This window comes from Sus scrofa, chromosome 5 (genome assembly GCF_000003025.6).
Source record: "Sus scrofa isolate TJ Tabasco breed Duroc chromosome 5, Sscrofa11.1, whole genome shotgun sequence".
Taxonomy (NCBI): domain Eukaryota; kingdom Metazoa; phylum Chordata; class Mammalia; order Artiodactyla; family Suidae; genus Sus; species Sus scrofa.
The window spans coordinates 2,600,507-2,621,425 of NC_010447.5; the positions used below are offsets into that span (position 1 = coordinate 2,600,507).

The following is a 20,919-nucleotide window of genomic DNA, read 5'->3' on the forward strand; positions in this document are numbered from 1 at the left end:
CAAAGGTTTCTGGCAGAGCCGCAAGCTTCCCCGCCTCCCCTACCCCAGCCTGGCCAAGACGCAAGCCGCCAGCAAACCCAGGCCACAGACGGACCTCGGCCACAAGAGAGACCACAGCGGGCTCGTCTCGCCGAGTGAGAAGAACACCCGAAATGGACTTTGAAGACCCCACGTGCCAACCGAGAGGACGCTCTGAAGGCAAAATCAAGTGCAGGGAGCAGACCCAGAGCAGAACGTGACAGGAGGTGGGGTGCAGAGGACACGGCCAGACCCCCGGTGGGGGAGGCCCATCCGGGTCCCGGCGGCCCCAGGGCAGGCGGGCACTCACCTGGTAGGTGTCCCACAGGCGGATGGTACAGCGCAGAGGCACCTCCCGCATCAGCAGGTTGTTCATCCAGCGGAAGGCAAACTGCAGGTACCGCACCTCGTGCTGGTCCAGGTGCCGATGCACTTGCTCTGCAGGAGACAAACACAGGCCCGGAGGCTGTGAGCAGAGCCCTCCCGGAGCCCCCCGCCCTCCCGGGAGCCCACTCCAACCACCGAGCAACCTCGCAGTAACTCCAGTACAAGACTTCACGGCGCCCCCGTCCTCCGGGAAAACAGGCGGCGGCGGCGACTCCCGCATGTGCAATGTGCGCCCCGTCGGGGAGGCCCCACGCCCACACCCCAAAAGACGGGCAAGCCCGATGCCCACACCGCAAAAGACAGGCAGGCCTGATGCCCACACCCCGAAACACAGGCAGGCCCGGTGCCCGCACCCTGAAAGATGGGCAGGCCTCACAGACAGGACGATGGTCCCAGAGACCAGCGGACACTCGGGCAGATGGCACAGCTCAGACTGACCCAGAGGCGGGTCCAGCAGACGCTGGGCTGGGAGCGGGGCCGTGACTCCCGGTTCCCAAGACGGTTTCAACCTCACGCCAGGCCAACACCCCACAGGCTGCCAGCCCAGCCAGGGAGAGGGCGGGCAGAGCCTGTGACCTGGATCCCAGGTTAGGGACTCCAGTAAAGACAGGTGGGCCCAAGGGGACCCAGGCAGGACACCCAAGCTCTCAGCAGCCACGGAGTCTCTCCTCCCCACGCAAAGCAGGAGCAGCACCACGGCTCGAACCCCGGCTCCCTGCCCAGGCCTCTCTGCGGGGCTCCTGTCTGACGTAGACTGGACCCCCGAGAGGTGCTAGGCAGGCAGCCGGGCCGTCTGCTGGGGACGCGAGGCTCTGGGGACTCGGGGAGGCTCCTAGGACAGCACCTGCGGGCAGCCCCCTCCCCCCCAACAGCCAGGCCACCCAGCTGATTCGGGGCCAACAGGAGCAGCCACCCCAAAACGACCGAGGCCCGCCTTGGTCTGGTGGAGGTGGCTGCTTCTCGCAGATGACGTGGGCCAGCCACGGCTGCCACCACCGCCACCGCACATGCGCAACCAAGGTCTGGCGAGGCCGCCTCCCATTCTGGACGCGGTGAAGATGGTCGACTAAAGTCTAGGGTTCCTTTCCGTCGACATACAGCGAGTGCGAGTGTATACGCTGCAGATTCATTTTTCCTGTTTTGGAGTAACTGGGAGCAGATGCTCTGTCCCTGATAAAGGTGATGTGGTCAGCAGTAATTCTGGATTCGAAATTTCCATTTCATTGCAAGTAAGAGGGTGCATGGAATGAAGCAGGCAGATGTAATTATTGTCACCTCTCGGGCTGAGGAGACGCTTTCCATCGAGCCCGCCGCAGAGGCCAGGGCGGGGCCTGCCGCGAAGCCCCAGGAAGCGGCTGTCACCTGCCACACGCTGGATGCTTCTCCCGACACCTGAAACAGCGGGTCTACAGGCTGGAAAGTCCGCTGAAACATCTCGCTCTTTTCATTAAAAATAAAAACAAATAACACAAACACAATGTGGCCCAAGAGTTGTGCTAAAAAGAAAAAAAAAAAAGGAAAGCCACTGACTTGGCACAGAGACCAGACTGTCCACACGGGGCCAGACATTACCGAGACTTACGGCCCCAAGAGGGAATGTACTTGCTCAAACTCAGACGCCTGAGAAAGGAAAGGCCTCGAACCCCCCCCCCCACACACACACACACAGAGCAGGGCACAGACTCGACCACGTCACGCTGCTGCCGGGCGAGGCCTCGACAGGCTTTGATTCGGGGGTGAGGGTGGGAGGGTTTCCATTCTCTAATCAGGCAAAAAGACAAAGAAGAACCAAAACGAGGCGTTCCCTTCGTGGCTCAGCAGAAACAAATCTGACTAGGATCCACGAGGACACAGGTTCGATCCCTGGCCTCATTCAGTGGGTCAAGGATCCGGCGTTGCCGTGAGCTGCGGTGTAGTGCACAGACATGGCTCGGATTCCGTGGTGCTGTGGCTGTGGTGTAGGCCAGCAGCTGTAGCTCCAATTAGACCCCTAGCCTGGGAACCTCCAAATGCCTCAGGTGCAGCCCTAAAAAGATTTTTTAAAAAAAGAACAAAAACGAGCCACAGACAGTGGTCACGGGCCTCTCAGCAGGGCTCACACACCCTGCCCATGTGCAGGGCTTGCTCTACGGTCAGGGCCACCAGCTAGAACAAAGCACCAGGCCCCAGAGGCATGGCCAAGCCTCACCCCCAGCTGAGGACCAGGGCACAGGGCTGAGCAGAGGGGGCAGGAGGAGGAGCTGGGATGGAGGGGCCGCGCATCAGGCCCAGCCCAGCAGCTCCAGGGCCCCCAGCCACAGGCAGGCCCGCCCAGAGGACAGAGGGCCTGAGCTGGGAGGGGCCCAGGCTGGCAGAGGGGGGACTGAGGGAAGCAGCACAACCCAGGACCCACGGTTCCAAGCACAGGACGCTTCCAGCAAGTCTCTGCAGACAAGCCGTCTCACCAGCCCCACATCGGAGCAGGGCAGGGCCTGAGCCTGGGCTGCTGGCCTGTCCCTCCTTCAGGCAGAGAAGAGCCTGGGCCAGGCTGGGGAACAGTGGAGAAACCTCAGTCCAGCTCAGGCCAGCATTCTAAGTCAGCTTCTAGAAGTTTCTCTAGGCCCTCGGTGCCTCCTGGTCCCAGCCCCCCTCACAGCACCCTCGGGAAAGTTCCCAGTGTGGGGGTGCCAGGCCATGGGCATATGACAGGCCAACAAGCAGGGGGTAGGCAGTTGAGCCTCCTTTCAGAAATAAACCCGCAATGGCAGCTCTGACAGGGCGATCGAGGCCTCCAGGGAATGGCCAGGGGAGCCTGCTCAGCAAACCAACTCGGGCGTGGACGGCTTCCCAGGCCTCGGGCCCACCGTCCTCTCAGGCCCCATGGACACAGCTCAGGTAACACAGCACAGCGACCCCAGGGACAGAAGACTTGAGACCAGGACAATGGCGGGAAGGAGGCCAGGCTCCGGGCGGGGCCACGTCAGGGCCAGAGGCCGGCAGGTGCAGCCCCGCCACCCACCGGGGACGTGGGTTCTGACAGGACTGCAGGCGGAAGCCCCTGATCCCAGGGTGAGGCTGGCAGCAGCCGGACCTCGGGAGGAGGAGCCACGTTCAGTGGCGGGGACAGGGAGCGGGCCAAGCTCGGACCCCACCCCGGGGTGCGGCGAGACTGAAGACATCCAGCTTTCCCAGAGTCTTCCCTCTTCGGGTGCCTCTTACGACCGAGACTACACCACAGAAATATGCCTGAGCCTGACCCTGACCGGAGCCTCCCCGTGTCCACGGCGCGGCACGAGCATCGCCGCCTCTCGGGGCCTCCTCTGACCACTCCCCACCTAGAGCTGACCCTCTCCCCCGGGCGCCCCGTCGACTTCCAGAGAGCGCCTCTGACACTTTGCTGGCCTTGGCAGCCTGCATGGCTAGCTGTGCCTCTAAACCGGGAGCCTGCAGTGATGGCAAGTCCTGATTCCTTTCCACGCCCAGGACCCAAAGGGCAAGACACACAAGGTTTCCCGCCGAAGTGGGCAGGCTGGCAGGCTGGCGCGATGGGAGAGGGTGGGTGAGTGGATGGATGGGGCGGAGAGGAGGTCGCTCAGTGAGAGCAAGGACGGACGGACGGAGGGGACGGGTGACCAGGCCTAGGGAAAAAGCTCTTTCCAAAGCAAGTTCTATGCCTCTGGCATCTTCCTTATCACAAACCATTGCCAAAGACACAGCCTCGTGGAAGGAACTGATTTGTTTTAAGGGAAAGAGAGCATGTGTCATTGTATGTCTTTGAGTAGAGCCACTAATGCGTAAAAAAGACAATAAAACTGAACTCTGTGTGTGTGTGTGTGTACATATACACAGGCATGGAACTACTTAATCTGACTCACATTCTCATAGAAAAGACCACCAGTGTGGCACAGTACGCTTCCTCAACAACCTTAAACATCAGTAAGACACAATCCAGAGCACACACTTGAGATGCACAGGATGGCATCGAAGGCACGCGTGTAAGAACTACAGCGCCGACTCAGGATAAGGACAGAGAGCCCCACGGTCTTTCCCGCCGGGATCCGGTGAGGAAGTGCTGAGAATGTCCCGGAAACGCTGGCAGCCGTGACTGGGGGCGGAGCCCCGCAGCTCCGGGTCAGAGGCCTCGGGAGCAGGGCTGGAGGAGCCCGTGTGGGGACGAGCCCGGGGCTCAGGGGCTCCCATCACAGATGGAAGAACTGTGCCTGCCTTGTTCCTGGAGATGCCGGGACAGCAGAGTTCCAGAACCTTCCATCGACAGGGTCCCTGCGTGGGCAAACAGACTGGGTGTTCTCTGCACACACGGGCCCCCCACCAGCCCGCGCCTCAGGGTGAGTGAGTGGCAGGGCTCCTCCAAGGGGCACCTGCATAAGTGGGTGCCCGGGAGGCAGCTGCCCTGGGCATCCAGCAGGGGCGCCTCGGGCATGAACCGGCCAGCCAGTGACCATAGCGGGGAGCAGGGCCTGCAGGCAGCTGCCTGCCCAGCCAGTGCTTGGGGGCCCCTTGGGGCTCCAAGTGCCAAGACGGAGGATTCGGGCCACAGCACGCAGCGCCCGCAACGTCAGCGCTCTGGGAAAGCCTGGCGCTGCTGGGAAGGGCGGAACCTGCTCTGGGTGACCTCACAGGGTCAGCCCGTGGCAACAGTGTCTCCTCCTTTGATCTGCGCGGAGCACCGGGGAACAGGAATGCTTTCAGCTCTGCATTAAGGAGTGAACTAGGGGGCTGCGGGCACCACAGCCACCTCATCTATACCCTCGGACTTCTCCTGATTGTGGGGAGCCCCGGGGTGCAGCCTGAATCTGTGCGCTCCATGCAGTGCTCTAACTCTGCCTGGGCTTCGTCCCTGCGCAAGGGCAGAGCTCCGACAGGCGTCGCGTCCTGTCTGGGGCCACACGTGTGCGGGCACCCTGGGTGAGCCAGGTTCCCCGCAGCCCCGCCCGTGCGGGCTGTCCTGCTCTCATCCGCTTACTGACCACAGCATGGAGGGAACCCAGGCAGGCAAGAGCGGCCGACGTGGGAAATGCAGCCACGCTGGGGGGTCTCGGCACACGGGACGGCCGCGTGGTCTTCCTGCTCCCCCTGCCCTGGTGGGGAGCAGCCTCTGCTTTCCTGCCACTCAGGCCCCGCCAAGCCCCCGCCTGGCCTCCTGAGCCTCTGCCGGGGCCGCCACACTCAGGTGCCACCCGCTTGGCCAAGCAGCTGAGGGCTGAAATAGGGCCACTTGGGAGGGTCTCAAACCCCAGCACGCGGCCCCCAGGCTCCCCAGGCGCCTCCCGGGGACCTGCACCCTGGCTCGCACAGCCCTCGGTCCTGCGTCCCACTATAGGGCGTCATTTGCTGGGCTGGCCGCGCTCCGGACCCTCGGCCACTGCGCACTGGGGAGAGGGCAGCTCTTCCCGTCACTGTCGCAGGCGCCAAGGAGCGTCACTGAGAATCCCCTCCGCAGGGCGCCAACCAGGGAGGCAGTCACCCCACTCGTGCACACACACTCGCACATGCACGGGCACCCTCAGGGCCCCCAGCCCCGACCAAGGGGTGGCAGACACAGGCTCCGGAGCCAACAGACGCTTCATCTGAGCTGACGGGGAGACGCTACATCTGTGCAACTGGAGCAAACCTCTGCCGGGGCCCTGGGGCCCACGTGCCGGGTGCAGAGTCCATCAGCTCCGACCTCCCAGCCGCCGGGATGGGTGAGGCAGGCAGAGCACAGGCCCAGGAGGCACGGACAGGCAGTGAGCCCCTGGACCGGGCGCCCCAGGGGCCGTCAGCAGGGCCTCTGAGCCCCTGCGCACGCCGCCCCCCCTTGCTGGCAAAGTGAGAGGAAGGACCAACACTCGGGTGCCGGGGAAGGGCAGAGAGATGCGGGTGAGAAACAGCGATGCACACATGCGGTCTCCCGGGCCGGCTCCAGCCCGAGCCAGCGCTTCGCGGGGCCCAGGAGCAGCCCCGCAGAGAGCCGAGGGGCGCTGCAGCAGAGCGGGGCTTCGAGAAGCCATGGGACAGCCCAGGCCTGCCCCCCATCCTGCCCACCCCTAGAACACAGGGGGACTAGCACCGCAGGCGTGACACCAGGGACCTCTGCGGCGGGGTGGCGGGGGGTGGGGAGACACAGGCCCAGCAGAGGGCAGAGGACGGCACTGTCCCCTGAGCAGTGACAGGGTGTGACTACAGAGTGGAGCTGGGAGGCGGACGCCAGGAGAGGGCACCCTGAGCCTGGGCCACCCAGGACCACAGCCAGAGGTCTGAGGGGCCCAGAGGGGCCACCTGGGGCCACCTTCATGAAAGCAGGACGCACCTCCTCTGCCGTCTCGAGAGCGCGGAAAGGGCTCCAGCCTCCGAGGCACCAACTCCCCTCCTTCTGCCGGACCCGGAAGAGCGCGGAAGAGCAGCTGCCTCCGTCCTGACTTCGAGAGGGACGCTGGTTCCTTAGGGGGCGCTTACGGGATGAACCCCTCCCACTGTCTCCGGGAACTTGTGACCACCAACAGAAACGACTTCGGGGAATCATTTCAAAAGCAGATTTGATGGCCTCCGTTCAAAACCCAGACAACTTTTCCTTCTTAAGGTCAAGGAGAACGGCGGTGTCTGGAAGCCTCGACTTACAATTTAATTGACTCGTCTCGGCTTGGCAATAACCCTGGAGCATCCGTCTTGGGTGGAGGATCGCAGAGAAAACGCCGTTACGGAGAAAAGCAGCCGAATCGCCGCTCGGCCCCCTGGCCCAGCGAGCTTGCGTTTCGTCACTTGCTGGGCGGCCGTCACCGCTGCCGGTGTAAACACGCCCCACCCGAGCCCCGAAAGTCAAGCGCTGCCTCCCCGTGAGGGCCCCCCTGGGTGATTCCAGGAGGAGAGGCCCAGGCAGGGCACAGCAGCTAAGGCACAGCCGTCCGCCTGCCTCCACGGCCCATGGGGGGCAGGGGAAGAGCAGGTGTAGGGAGACCCCAGCCCGGCCCCCCTCGCCTCCTTCCTGGGGCCCCAAGCGGGCGGGGTGGGGGCGGCCGGGTGCTCTCAAGGGCCTCCCTCTGCACGAGGAGCCTTTTACGAGCCGGCGCTAAGAGCAGCCTGGAAGGACGCGCTCCCAGAGCGACGGTTAGCATCCGTCTCCTACCACAGGACGGACCGACCTCCTCCATGCCGGCCCCAGCTGCGCCTCGGCTCCGGGCCTCAAAGCCCCTCTGTCCCACGGGGCTCCAGTGCGGCCTTTCCTGCAGGCCGCCAGGCCCCGGCCGGCCCAAATGCCGGAGGAGAGCTGTCCCTTGAGTTTAGGAAACTAAGTCCGGCCTGACTTCCTCGAGGGGACACCTGCAAACGGGCTTAAACTGGAGGGAACACCAAGGGCCAGGAGGCAGCGAGGCCCACAAAGCACAGAGCAGGGAACCAGGGAGGGTCGCGGAGGCCCCGCTCTGGCCTTGGAGACGGCAGGAAGGGCCTCAGGCCTGACCCCGAGGTCCTAGGATGACAGCAGGGAGGCCTCTGGGACCGGGCCTGGGGGGCAGGGGGAGAGCGTCCAGCCCAATGCCCTGAGCCAGGGAACCTTCCCGTCAGGCCCCAGCAGCCCCCTCGCAGCGGAGCCGCGTCCTTAAGCACCCGGCAGGCACCCCCTCCCCACCCTGATCACACCCTGGGAGTGGTGGGCACGTGACTGCCACTCTGGCTCAGAGCTCTGGCACAGAGGAAGTGCTTCTCCACCAGCAGTGGGCAGGGCAACCAAGGGGATGGGCAGCCAAGCCAAGAGGCGCTGGGTCCGGCTCGGGCGGGGTGGGGGCACGTTCACTTTGAGGCCGACAGTTCTCAGACAGTCGAGGGCGAGAGACCCGCTGAATAGGCAGCATTGCTCTGTCTCTTTTGCAAACGACAGAGCAGCAGCGCAGGCTGGCCTGGCACAAGTCAGGGCGCTTTACCGCACACCTGCCCCCCACTGCACAGACGGAGGGAAGAGGGTAGGGCACCATGAGTCTCAGGCCAAACAAGAGCCTGCAAGGGACCCCACATGGTGCCAGGAACCCCTAAAGGCCAGGAGAGCCAACGTGGAAGCTGCGTCAAGCCGGGCCCCAGCACGCACTGTGCAAAGAGGGAGATTCGACCCCTCGCTTTCCGCTGCTGGAAGCCAGGGACTGAGGGAGCCCTCGGGGCAGGAAGCAGAGCAAATACTTTACTGGGTTTTGTTTGTTTTGGGGGCCACACCTACAGTATAGGGAGGTTCCCAAGCTAGAGGTTGCATCGGAGCTACAGCGGCTGGCCGGCACCACAGCTCAAGGCAACGATGGATCCTTAACCTACTGAGCGAGGCCAGGGATCCAATCCCCATCCTCATGGACACTAGCCGGGTTCTTAACCTCGTGAGCCACAGTGGGAACTCCTAAACGCTTTACTTTTCATCCACCAACCAGCGCCGCGTGGTCAGCAGGCTGGGGGCCGGGACACGCTGCGACACAGACACCTGCTCAAAGCCGAGGACCAGAGCCCACCGCTCTCTACTCAAGGGAGGCAAGGTCAATGTTCTGCCCCCCCCCCCAGAGGGTGGCATAGCAGGCGGACACCAGATGCTGCCAGGAGTCCCCAGAGGAACCATGCAGCGGGGACGGGGGCAAAGCTGACCTGAGAAAGGAGACGGGCTGGGGAGGGACAGGCATGGAGGCGAGTCCACAGACTCCTGTACCCGACGCCACGGCCGTCTCGCATGGGCTCTGCCACCACCAGGTCCAGAGTCTCGGATGAAACGCGGGGCCTGGTGAGGATGGGGGCGGGGCTCGTTATTTCTCACTCACAGTCACGCGCTGAGCACCCCGGGCCGGCCTGCACCACTGACTCGCCCTCCGCCCTCCGACTGCTTACCTTGTCAGGATCATAAGAACATTTTCACTCGGGTGGTAAGAGAGCCGAATTTAGTTTCCCAGCTGTAACTGAATTCTGTCTTGAAAGAAAAAGTCAATTTGAACCTTACATTGTAGTCAAGACAGACTTCAGAGAAATTTCATTAAAATCATATTTAACCTAAATTTAAAAACACAGGAAAGGGAAACAGATCATGACGATAAAGCCACTTACCACGACCTGGAGGTAGAACTATTCTCCCGGAACGCATTCGGGCACCCCTCCCTGAGGGCGGAAGCGTGACTGCAGTAGTGACAGCCAGTGGCTCTCGGTACCCCTGGGTTGGGCCAGTATCAGCCAAGCTAACAGGATCCCAGGACAAAGGCACCTGGCCAGGGAGCCACTGCCACACGGACCCTTGAGCCTCAAGGTCCAACACCTGGGACTGAGCAGAGCCCCCAGACCAACCCCTGTCCCCAAGAGGAGTGAACCCACCCCCACTCCCACCTGCAAACGATAAAAATGATGGAAATGATGGTGAGATAATAACAGGTGCAAAGTTGGCTGGGCTCAGGGTATGCCAGGCGCTGCTGGAGCATTTTACTGACCCCCAGCTCCGGGGGGGGACTTGGCCACTGCAGGGGGTCACTGGTTACCTGCACTGACTCCCAGCCCCGGGGGGGACTTGGCCACTGTGGGGCATCACACGCTGGTCACATGTCCGGGGCGACAGAGCCAGAATCAGAACCCACGCCCGCCTCCGAAGCCCCTGACCGGCCTGTGCCAAGCAGCAGTTAAGGAGAAGCCAGTGGGTGGTGATTTCTCAGGAGCCCCAAGCAGCCGCCCCACCCCCACCTCCTTCCCCCTCCAATCTGCAAACTCAGCTTCTTAACCAGCCGCCACCAGCGTTCCTCGGGGACAAGCAGCCCTGTCACCGTCACCAGGGATCAAACCTTCCGCAGCTAATTTCCTTCTAAGCGCCCCCCCCGGGGGGAGGGTCAACCTGCCCCTCAGGTTCCCACCAGTTTACATGCCACCAGGTTGTCGCCGCTCTGGGGCATCCAGGACGTCACCCCCCGGGGAAGAGTCTGCATGGCCCCTCAGGAAGGACAGGCCTTGCCTCTGCTTGGGCTCAGCCCAGGAGGAGCCGGGAGGGCAGGGGGCTCCCTTCTCCACACAGGTCTGCACCGCAGACCGCCCCCCCCCACCTTCACCCTCTCCTTCCCGCAGCATCTGAAGACACGAGGTGCCTGAGACCGGCTGCACAGCAGGCGGCCAGGAGCTCTGCTTTACAGACGGGCCCTGTGCGCAGATGGCCACAGGATGCAGATCCAAGGGGGTGAGAGGGACCCCAAGCAGCTTTATGAGGGGTCCGCTTCCACACAGCTGGAGCCATCGGCAGCTGGTCCCACGGGTTTTGGATCTGAGCACACCCCAGCCCTCCCTCCCAGCACCCTCGGCAGCAAGCCGAGGCCCCAATTCCAGACTCACACAGCACTTCTCTGTCTTTTTTTCTTTTTAGGGCCGCACCTGCTACATATGGAGGTTCCCAGGCCAGGGGCTGAATCAGAGTTGCAGCTGCCGGCCTCCACCACAGCCACAGCAACACAGGATCCAAGCCTCATCTGCGATCTACACCACAGCTCACGGCAACGGCGGGTCCCGAGCCCACGGAGCGAGGCCAGGGATGGAAGGCACATCCTCACGGACACTAGCCGGACTCGTGACCTGCTGAGCCACAACCGCAACTCCCAACACTCCTCTGGAACACAAGACCTCGAAGGCCAGCGCAACAGACAAAATCCACATGTGCACATTTGCCAGGGTTTTGGGTGCCTTCTGGAAGACTTTCAAAAATTCCATTTCAATAGGAAAAAAATGAAGAGCGCTCTTTCCCTTCCAACACGTTATTTTTATTTGCAAAATGTGAAAAAAATTTTACACTTGGTTCTTTTACCTGCTCAAGACCTGAGTCATGCTTCCTGCAAAGGGAGGGTGACAGTTTCGTCTGCGAACTGTTTCTTAGTTTAAAACACAAAAGCCACACTTCCGAGCTGCCGTGGACTCATTACTTGTGCTCCCCGCTCCCCTCAAAACAAATCCCCCTGTTGAAGGCAGCCCTGGGCCCCAGTGCAGCTGCATCTGGAGACGGGCCTCGAAGGAGTAATTCGCGTGAGGCGAGGTCGCCGGGAGAGCCGAGCTGACGGCATCCGCGTCCGCATAAGCAGAGGCCCCAGGGGGCTCCCCCCGCCGCCGCCGGCCCCCAACACCCGGCACAGGCACAGGACGGCCCTGGAGGACTCCGAGAGAAGGTGCCATCTGCAAGCCAGGAACACAGCCCTGTCCAGGCCCCAGACGGCTGGAACCCAGATCTTGGACTTCCGGCCTCCAGAACAGTGAGAAGCCAGTCTGTTGCTTCAGTCCTCAGGTGGCGGCGGCCCGTGCCGACCAGAACACAGCTATGTGAGTGCCGGGCAGGGGAGCCGGGAGCCTGGGCCTCTGTGTGCTCACGGAGCACGCCTGTCCTGCTGCGACATGTAGCCACCCCGTCTGTACACGGTCCCCCTGCCACCGCACCGCCAAGGCCCTGTAACAACAGACACACGCTCTGTGCCCCCCGCAGGGCCCTGTCTCTGCAGCCTGGCCATGGCACGTGGCCCCACACAGCAGACTTACTCCGTGGTGGCCCCAGACCATCAGGGCATCACAGAGGAGGCGTCCCCGCTACGGCACAGTGGGTTGAGCATCTGACTGCAGCGCTGGGGCCGCTGCAGAGGCACAGGTTCAATCCCTGGCCTGGTGCAGTGGGTTAAAGATCTGGCGTTGCCGGTATAGGTTGCATTTGTGGCTTGGATTTAATCCCTGACCCGGAAACCCTGACCTCAGGCGCAGCCATGATATGAAAAAGGAACAAAAGAAAAGAGGTCATCGCAGAGGAAACTGCAGGGGCCCAGGGCGTCCGGGTGACAGCGACATCCTCCTGGGACCGTCCACAGCACCTCCTTGGCTCTGGGCTAAGAAGGCCCTCCTGGGGACGCCCCGTGGCAGGCCCACTGAGTCACGACTGCGGGACCCACGGAGCTCCCTGGGTTGTGTCAGGGTCCCCTGCTCCTGGCGCCCATGTCCCCCTTGGCTGGGGACTCCCTGAAGGCCAAGGTCCCGCTGGACCCTTGCCCCACCTGCCCGCCTTCCCTCAGCCCTGCACAGACCGCGCTGGCCCTTGAGGGCCGCCCTCATCCCGCTGGAAAGGCAAATGCAAGAGGCCCCAGCTGCCGGGGGAGGCAGCAGCACAGAAAGCGAGCTTGAGGCAAAGGACACAACAGGACCCGGGCCTCGGGCAGAGCTGAGATCACGGCTCTGCTTCAAAAAAGTAAACAGCCCCGGAGTTCAGCACGGAGCCCGCAAGCTGGGGGAGGACGGGGGCGGATCCACCTGGGAGGCTGGGCCCACCGGCTGGCCCACGGGCTGCAGCGTGGAGGACGGACGGAGAGGAGGAGGCGCAGGGGGCATTAAGGACACAAGGACAGAAAGCAGGGACGTCCTACACGCCCGCCTGCGTTCATCAGACGGATCAACCAGTAAGGGCCCCGGCAGCCGTGGGCAGTGCCCAGGGACCTGAGCCACACACGACGGAGCGCCAAAGGTCATCAGCCACGGTCACGGCAAAAAAAACCAAAAACAACAAACCCAGCCACCCGGGGCCGTCAGGGTCTGTGACTGTGAATACCTCACCATCAGTCAAGGGTCCCACGCAGCCTTGCAGAACATTCATTAGTAAGACGGCAATTAGCTAGAGATGAATCCAACCCAAGGAACAGGAGTGACGCCTCTAAAAAAAATCACTTGGGGAGCTCCTGCTGTGGCGCAGGGGGTTAAGGAGCCGGGGTGGCCACAGCTGTGGCCTAGGCTGCAGCTGCAGCTCGGATTCAACCCCTGGCCCAGGAACTCCCACAGGCCACGTATGCAACCGAAAAACCAAACCGAAACAATCACGTGGCGACCTGCCTCATCGCGACACCCGCACTACGGCAAGTCAAACGAGCCCACCTGGGGCCGGGTCACCACAGCCACTGGACGGGAACAGGAGGCCCCCCCAGATCAGGCTTCCTCTCCTCGGACGCGTGGTGCCGCAGGAGGGAGGTCAGTCTGCTCGGCGGGAGGGGGGCAAGGAGCTGACCTCAATGCAGTGGCCGTGCCCGGAAAACGAGCCACTTCTAAAGCGTGCGTGTGCATGACGAGGGGGGCATGCGTGCCGGTTTTGAATGTGCCCGTGGGGGGGGCACCCTGCTGTGGCGAGTACGTGTGAACTCGGGTGTGTGTGCTGGCGTGCATGTGCCTGCGTGTGTCTACACACATCTACTTTAATTTCAAGTGACCCATCACGTGTAAGCCGTATTTTCACTGCCACCTATAATCTCCAGCAAAGAGGGCGGCCTCAGGCTTAGACCAAGTCTGAATTCCGACGGACGCCCCTCTCAGCTCGCTCTCCGTGGAGCTGCTGGCCAGATAAAACACAGGGGCCCCGAGCAAGCTGGGTTTCAGTATGTGCTCAAAAATGCCTGGGGCACACTTCTACCAAAAAATGGTTTGCTATTTATCTGAAATTCAAATTTAACTGAGCGTTCCATATTTTTATTGGCTAAACCTGACCCTGCTGAGATGAGGCAGGAAGGATTCGTCCCCATTTTTTCCTACAGGGAAGAGGAAGCAGAGTTTTGAGAAGATGGAGCGGGCACAGTTCTGCGGGTGCCGCCGCCCTCCCTCAGCAGCCCCGGGGCAGTTCCGATGGTTCAGACGCTGCGCTGCGGGTGGAGATCCCTCTGGGCCAACGCCACCGGGCAATTTGGTCCAGACCTGCGGATTAATGATGAGGCTTCTCGGCCTCCTCCAGGCTCACCAGGGCCCCCGCCACGTGGCCCCTCAACAACTCGGGGGCAGACCTTGGCTGGCAAGGGAGTTCTGTGCCTTCCGGGACGAATATGCCCCCTCCCTGAGCTGTCGCCGTGCCCAGCGGCTCAGCCCCACCAGGAACCACCCCCCGGCTTCCCTTCTTGTGCCGGTTTCAGACCCCACGGGACGGTGGCTAGTCTGTGAAGCTATTTCTCAGGGTCTGATCTAAGTCTTCTCAAAAATCCAAGCACAGACCTAACCGGCCTGACGCATCTGCCGAGGTCATCTTCAAATATCCCTTTTCATACTGAAATAGGTTCTCCGCGCTTTTGTCCGTCAGAAGACACGCAGCTATTCCACTTACATCATCTTCTGTCACAAGAGATGCAGGAGCACAGGCTGCAGGGTGGGGCCGTCCCGCCGGGCGGGGGCGGGGGGCGCAGGGTTCCCTCAAAGGGCTCTGACTGCAGCCTCTGCGGGAGCCCAAGGACTGAACTCAGAGGTGGCAGCGGGACCTCAAAGGTCCACATCAGACGTAGCCGACTTGACGATAAATGACAGGAACGCCGCTTGGGTGCACGGCAGAAGCGTGCAATTTCCCTTCCAAATACAAGGAAACGTTAGGGACTTAACACGGACGAAAACCTCCAGTGCCCTGCGTGTGGAAGTTCGACCAGCCGGTTGGCGTGTTAACGTGTATTTATGGTGGGAGCATAAATGACTAAATGACCGGTACCGACTGTTCACCTGATACACACCAGTCACTTACACCTCGCAGGGAACAGGCTGGCGGTGAGCAGCCGTGCTCAGAGCACTCGCCCCGATCTCTGCACTGCTTTCGGCGCCCTGCCCACCACTCTGTGCCCAGAAGCGGGGGGGCTCGCAGCCCAGGGCGGGGGCGGGGGGAGGCACTCGCCCTCCTCCTGCCTTCGCTGCAGCACGTGACTTGGTTCAGCCAATGAAATGCAGTCTGAAGCCTCAAGCGCCCGGGAACAAGCCCCAAAGGCTTCCCTCCATCCCTGGGGCTGGGCCAGCACGAAGGCCGCTGCTCCATCGGCCTGAGCCCCAACACGGACCCAGCGCCGGCCGGCCGAGCCACGAGGGCCGAGCTGTGCGAGGCGGGACGAGCATGGCGTGAGCTGCTGCCATTTACAGGCTGTCCGCCAAGCAGGGCCAGGCCTTCGGAGCAACAGCCATGTGCCCGGCTCCTGCTCACTTCGGACCTGGCTGCTCAGCCCTCGGAGGCCGGCCCACGCGGACCGTCAGCGCCCCCCTGCTGCCAGCCGAGCACACATATGCCCTGCGGGGGCTCAGCTCCAGCCCGCCCTGAGGACAGCTGGCCAAGAAGTGGTGGCAGCCTACGGGGGAGGGGGGCTGGAGCTGATGGGGGGGAGGCAGGGGAGAGGGGGCTGGAGCTGATGGGGGGGAGGCAGGGGAGAGGGGGCTGGAGCTGATGGGGGGAGGCAGGGGAGAGGGGGCTGGAGCTGATGGGGGGGAGGCAGGGGAGAGGGGGCTGGAGCTGATGGGGGGGCAGGGGAGTGGGGGCTGGAGCTGATGGGGCGGGGATAGGGCACAGTGGGGAGCCGGATCACCGCAGGAAAGGGACTGGGGAAGCAGGTCAGAAGAAACCGGGCGGCACCCACCGCAAAACCCGCCCTTGGACGTCAGCCTCCTTCCTGCAGACCAGCTTGCCTAGCAAGCACGTGCACACACACGCACGCACGCACGCACACCCCTGCTCACGGGTCCAGTCCAGGGTCTGCAGGCACAGGGAACACGCACTCCAGGCCCCACAGGCCCAGAGCGGCTCCTGTGTGAGCAAGTGGAACCCAAGGACACTGCAAAGACGAGCGCTTACAGGCCGGGCCCAGTTAACCAAGCAGCACTTGCCTGAGCCCTGACGCCCGTGACACAAGCCACCACCTGGTGGGTGGCCTCGCAGAAGCACCAGGGCAGCCAGGGGCTTCTCCAGACGGCAGCCTTTCCCAGAACACCTCCGAGCATCACGCACGGGCTCAAGACCTCAAGAGGCGGCCTCAGCAGGACCGTCCATTTCTCCCCAGGAGAGAAGGAGAAAGCAGATCTCCAAACAGGTTCGGAGGCCGCTTTAGAGATGAGCGAGCTCCAGAATAACGACCTGCCCCCCTCCCTCCAGGACCCTCCCTGCCCTCCTCCTGCCCCTCCCTGCCCTCCTCCCTCCCCTCCTCACTCCTGCCCTCCTCCCCTCTCTGCCCCTCCCCTCCCTGCCCCTCCTCCCTCCAGGGCCCCTGCCCTCCTCCTCCTCTGTCCCTTCTCTCTGATTCGGAGCACAGAGCCTTGCAGCACTATTACTGGAACTCTAAAACTCCTGCAACCTTTTGCTAAACTATTCCCATCTGGGCCACGCCCATAAAACCTCAGCTTTCCTAACCAGCTCATGAAGTTACATTCCTTCAACAAAGTGCCAGAAAGTCCTGACATCAAAGCTGCCCTTCCCCTTCCACCCACGCAGAAATGGGGCAGCGGTTTCCATAGAAAGCTGTTTTCGTCCTCGTGTACGCTGCCTGTGACAGGGACGGAGGAGGAGCGTTCCACAGGTGGGGTACCAGTCCCAGGAGGGGACCGGAGACAGAGAGGGGAACCAGGGGGCTTCGGGAGACCACGGCACGTTAATAACTGCTCAGGAAACCACCAGAATGGAGCAGCTTGCTAGTTAAGCCATATCTAAAGCCACCGATAGCAGACACGCCTCAGGTCATTCCAGCAAAGACAGCCGTTCGGCCTGCACTCAAGCTGGCGAGACAGGGCTCCTCGGGGCCAGGACGGAGTTTGGGGGAGACGACCTTCCGCGGAAGGAGACGCTCCTTAGACGGAAACCTGAGATGCGTCAGCATGTGTGGCACATGCTACCACCCTTCCTTCCGCGGATTCCATCAGCACCCTGACAGCCCAGGGTGACCTCACAGGGGCACATTCTCCCGGACCCAATACGGAGAAGGAGCTCGTGACGTCAGCCTGACGTCGACCCACGAGAGAGGAAGGGGTGGTCTTTGCTGACCCCCACTCTCCTTGGAGGATAAACCCGCAGCCCGCCTGACCCTGGGGCGAGGCGCCTCACCTGCCTGCCTGCATCTCTCCCAAGCGTCCTGTCTTAATCCACCTAGTTCTTGGCTGTCACCCCGTCTCTCGCTGAATTCCTTCTGCAGGGAGACACAAAGACCTGAGCCTCAGGAGGCCCAGACACCGGGTAAGGGATTCTAATTAAAAAAAACACCAGTTCAAGTCCCAATCTGGGTTCTGGCTGGGTTCAAGTCAGAGGTGTTTTTGATTTCACCTTCAATAAAATCCTCAGAGTCCCTGCACAGTCGCAAGCCCCCAGATTCCTTCCCCAGGAGGAGAGAGGGCCCTGGGGCCTGTGGGCACCTCTCCCAGTGGCCGCTGAGGGGCCGCGGTGCCCAGAGACCCGCGAGCCTAACAACGGCAGTTCTCAGACGTCCTGCCTGAACAGCCTGGGAATTCCTTTGAGGCCGTCGCACAAGGCCTCTAAGCTTTCGAGAGAAGGATGGCTACACACAGGTTCCAGAGTCTCAGCTACGACCACCAAGGCTCTGCTGTGAAGGACTGACCATTTCAACCAGGAAACCACAGGACGAACCCCCTCGGCGGCTGCAGGAAGCCGAAGACGGGATTCACCAAGCCGCACAGACCGCCCGGCTCCCTCTGGTCGTTGCTGCTGCTGCCGCTGTGTTGGACCGCCGTCCAGACAGAGCACCTGTGACGGCGTCCCCTGAACCGCGTCCCCAGAGGAAACCCATTCCTGGGCCTCCTGAACTGCAGCGCCGGAGCCGATGGGCGCGAAACACAACAGATGGGAGTGAACCCTTTCTAACCGCCACCAAGAGATGACGACTGCCTGCCAGGGGCACAGGGCAAAGACAGCGCGACTCGCAGCTCCTCCAACGCAAAGAACCAAAAAGAACTGAATGAGGCTCCAGGACAGAGAACTGCAGGTGCAAAGAACCCCCAAGAGCCTCCAGCAAACCCTCCCTGTGACGTGAAGGCTGAGAAGCCAAAGTGCCGTCACATCAGCAAAAACCGCAACTGGGACGAGGGAGTTGAAAAAGCAGCTAAATACACTGAGCCAGAGGCAGGATCACTGGACGGACCGTGTGGGACGTCACGAGATGGGAATCGGGCACTAACCCTTAGATGAGCCGAGGAGAATGGAGTCGAGCCTGGGCACGACTCCGTCTCACGAGGTCGCTCCATCGTTTCCCAAGCCGGGGGCCTCGCGTGGGAAGACGGTGCCCGACGGAGCTTCCATGACCCTGGCACGGCAGGGGCAGGAGGCGTCGGCCACGCTGCGTGTGCCCTTGGACCGCAGCCCAGGAGTGCGCGGCCACGTCTACACGGAGCAGAGGACGGCTCCTCTCGCCGCACGCTCAGTGGATCAGCAGCCGGGCTCGCCGGGCACCTGAGGACGGCGTGTCTTGGCTCCACGCACACCATGGCTGGCCGGCGGGGCCGCAGACCCACGCTCGGTTCCGCTTGGGATCACGCTCTCAACGCTCCATTCATTAATTTAACAAACTATCAGGAGAATATGCTCGGAGCGGGCGGGGATTCTCTCTCGGCTTTCATGTAATTCCACTCCGCTACTGCAGTTCCAGAGTCAGCACAGCGGAGGGGGAATGAGTTGAAGGATGAAGGTAGAAGGCGTTTCAAAGCCCCACTTAAACACAAAAGCATCATCTACAACGGCCGAGGACACACTGTAATTTTCCTATAATATTAAAGACGGTATTTCCAGACTTGGTAATTAATTGGATTCCGTGGAGAAATTACGCCGGCATCCTTGAGAGCAAAATGATGTGCAAAGGCAGGGAGCGGCGAGCCAGGGGACGGCCACAAAGCACCCGGCCGCCGCCCACAGGACGACAACCAAGAGCTGCCTGCTTCTCGGACGCGCTCACCGCGTCCTGCACAGAGACTGCACTGAATTCTGATTACATCGCCTTCACAAAGGATCGGAGCGGCTCCTGCCCAGAAGATGCCGGCAGGGGTGAGCGGGGGTGAGCGGGGGCTGGGCGGGAGGGCACCTGGCACGCCGGCCGCCGCGACCGCCACCCTCCCGTCCCCGCCCGGGAGCGGGGCGCTGGGCGCGCTGGGACTCACCATCGATCCGCCGCACCAGCTCCTCCAGCATTTTCACCTTCATCTGGATCCCAGGTTGGGCAAAGGTGTAGTTGTCCTGAGGGAAAAATAACAACGAATGTCATACACGTGGAAAATAAAAACACACCTTCCAAAGGGGCAAATGCGGACACAATAAACTCACAATGGGATCGGCGCACACACTGGGCTGCCAGACGCCGGCCTGCAGGGTGACGGGCTGCCCCTGAGAAGGTGAAGTGCAACACTTCCCAGGCCAGAGGGGCACCTCCAACGGAGCGTTTCTGAATGCAAATGTGGGTATTTACCTCTAAATTGAACAAACAGCTCAAGCCTGCAAGCGTCTGCTGGAAACGGCGCCTGGCCAGCACCGCAGGGGAGCTGGTGAGAAGCAGGGACCTGCCCAGCCCCGTGCCCACAGTGCCCGCATCGTCCCGGCCAAGGCCTCGGTCACTGTGTGAGCACAGAGGGACCGTGCGGCTTCAGCTGAAGGAGTCACAGAGCAGCGCGGGAAAGCAGGGGGGGCAGGGGTGGGGGGCCGGTCCTCAGTCAGAGACCTGGAATGAGGGCCTGCTCTGCTGCGCAGATGCAGCGTGACCTGGGCAAGCAGCCTCTGCTCCCGGCTTCGGCTTCCTCGTCTCTGGAGCAAGAACAATGAGGCGCCCTCGCAGGACGGCTCGGGGGCCTCAGGGAAACCTGTCGGCACCCAGGAAGGAGGGGCAGGCGCTCAGGAACAGCAGCCCCAGGGCACCCCCGGCTATGCCCCCCCCGGGGGGGTGGGGGAGACACACATCAGCCAGGGAGCAAGGAGGTGCCCACGGCCACCCCACCCCCACCCCCAACCACCCTTAGGGGCCTCGGCAGAGCTGGGGACCAATTCCAGAAGGAAGGTTTAGCTGGACTCCTGCAGCCACAGTCCTGCACCGGAGGACTGTGGGAGGGGCCGCCTGCCTCTCAACGGATTGAATCAGGAGCCGCTGCGACCCTCAACACCCCCTGAAAGGAGCTCAGGGTGGAGACCAGGAGTGAGGCCCCCTGGGCTCTGGGAAAACTGGCAGAACAGGTCTTCAGGTGATATTTTCAGGTGTCACGAGCCCATTCTTGCGTCTCCCTGTATCCAGAAAGCACTAAGGCCGTCACGGTGATGTCTGCTCCGCGTGACCAGCAGGGACCTTCTGCACCGTGTGTGTTGGCTGCCTGGCCCTCCCCCTTCGCCAAAATCGCACCCACACGGCCCTCCCCCGCCTCTCCGGAGGGTCTCTCGGTGCTCTCTGCACGCGGCTCAGGGCTCCCCATGCCCCCAGCAGAACTTCAGTCTAACTCAGATGTGGACGTGGTGTATCTGTTTTTAGTCGCCGGAGGCAGGATAATAACCGCTGATGACGTCCAGGGCCTGACTCCCAGAACCTGGCCGGGGAAGGAAGACTGGGAACCAACTGGCTGAAATGGGGAGGGTGGCCCCGGACGACCAGGGGTCCCTAAAGGTGGAAGAGGAGGCAGAAGAGTCAGCACCCCGCCACTGCGGGCCTGGATGGCGGACACAGGGGCCACCAGCCAGGCAAGGCAGGCTGGAAAGGCCGAGGGAGCGACACCCTCGCCAGAGCCCAGGAGGGACGCAGCCCGGCCCGCACTTTGATCTAACCCGGATCGGGCCCCCCGGCACCC

General features: G+C 62.2%; 1 protein-coding gene across 1 annotated transcript in view; it reads right to left on the reverse strand.

Annotated features, from left to right (window-relative positions):
- The window catches only part of TBC1D22A (TBC1 domain family member 22A), a 258,394-nt gene that overhangs the window by 71,587 nt on the left and 165,888 nt on the right, over nucleotides 1–20,919 (reverse strand). The window contains 2 exon segments of the mRNA XM_021091361.1: nucleotides 329–456; nucleotides 19,258–19,333. Coding sequence (XP_020947020.1) covers nucleotides 329–456; nucleotides 19,258–19,333 — 204 coding nt within the window.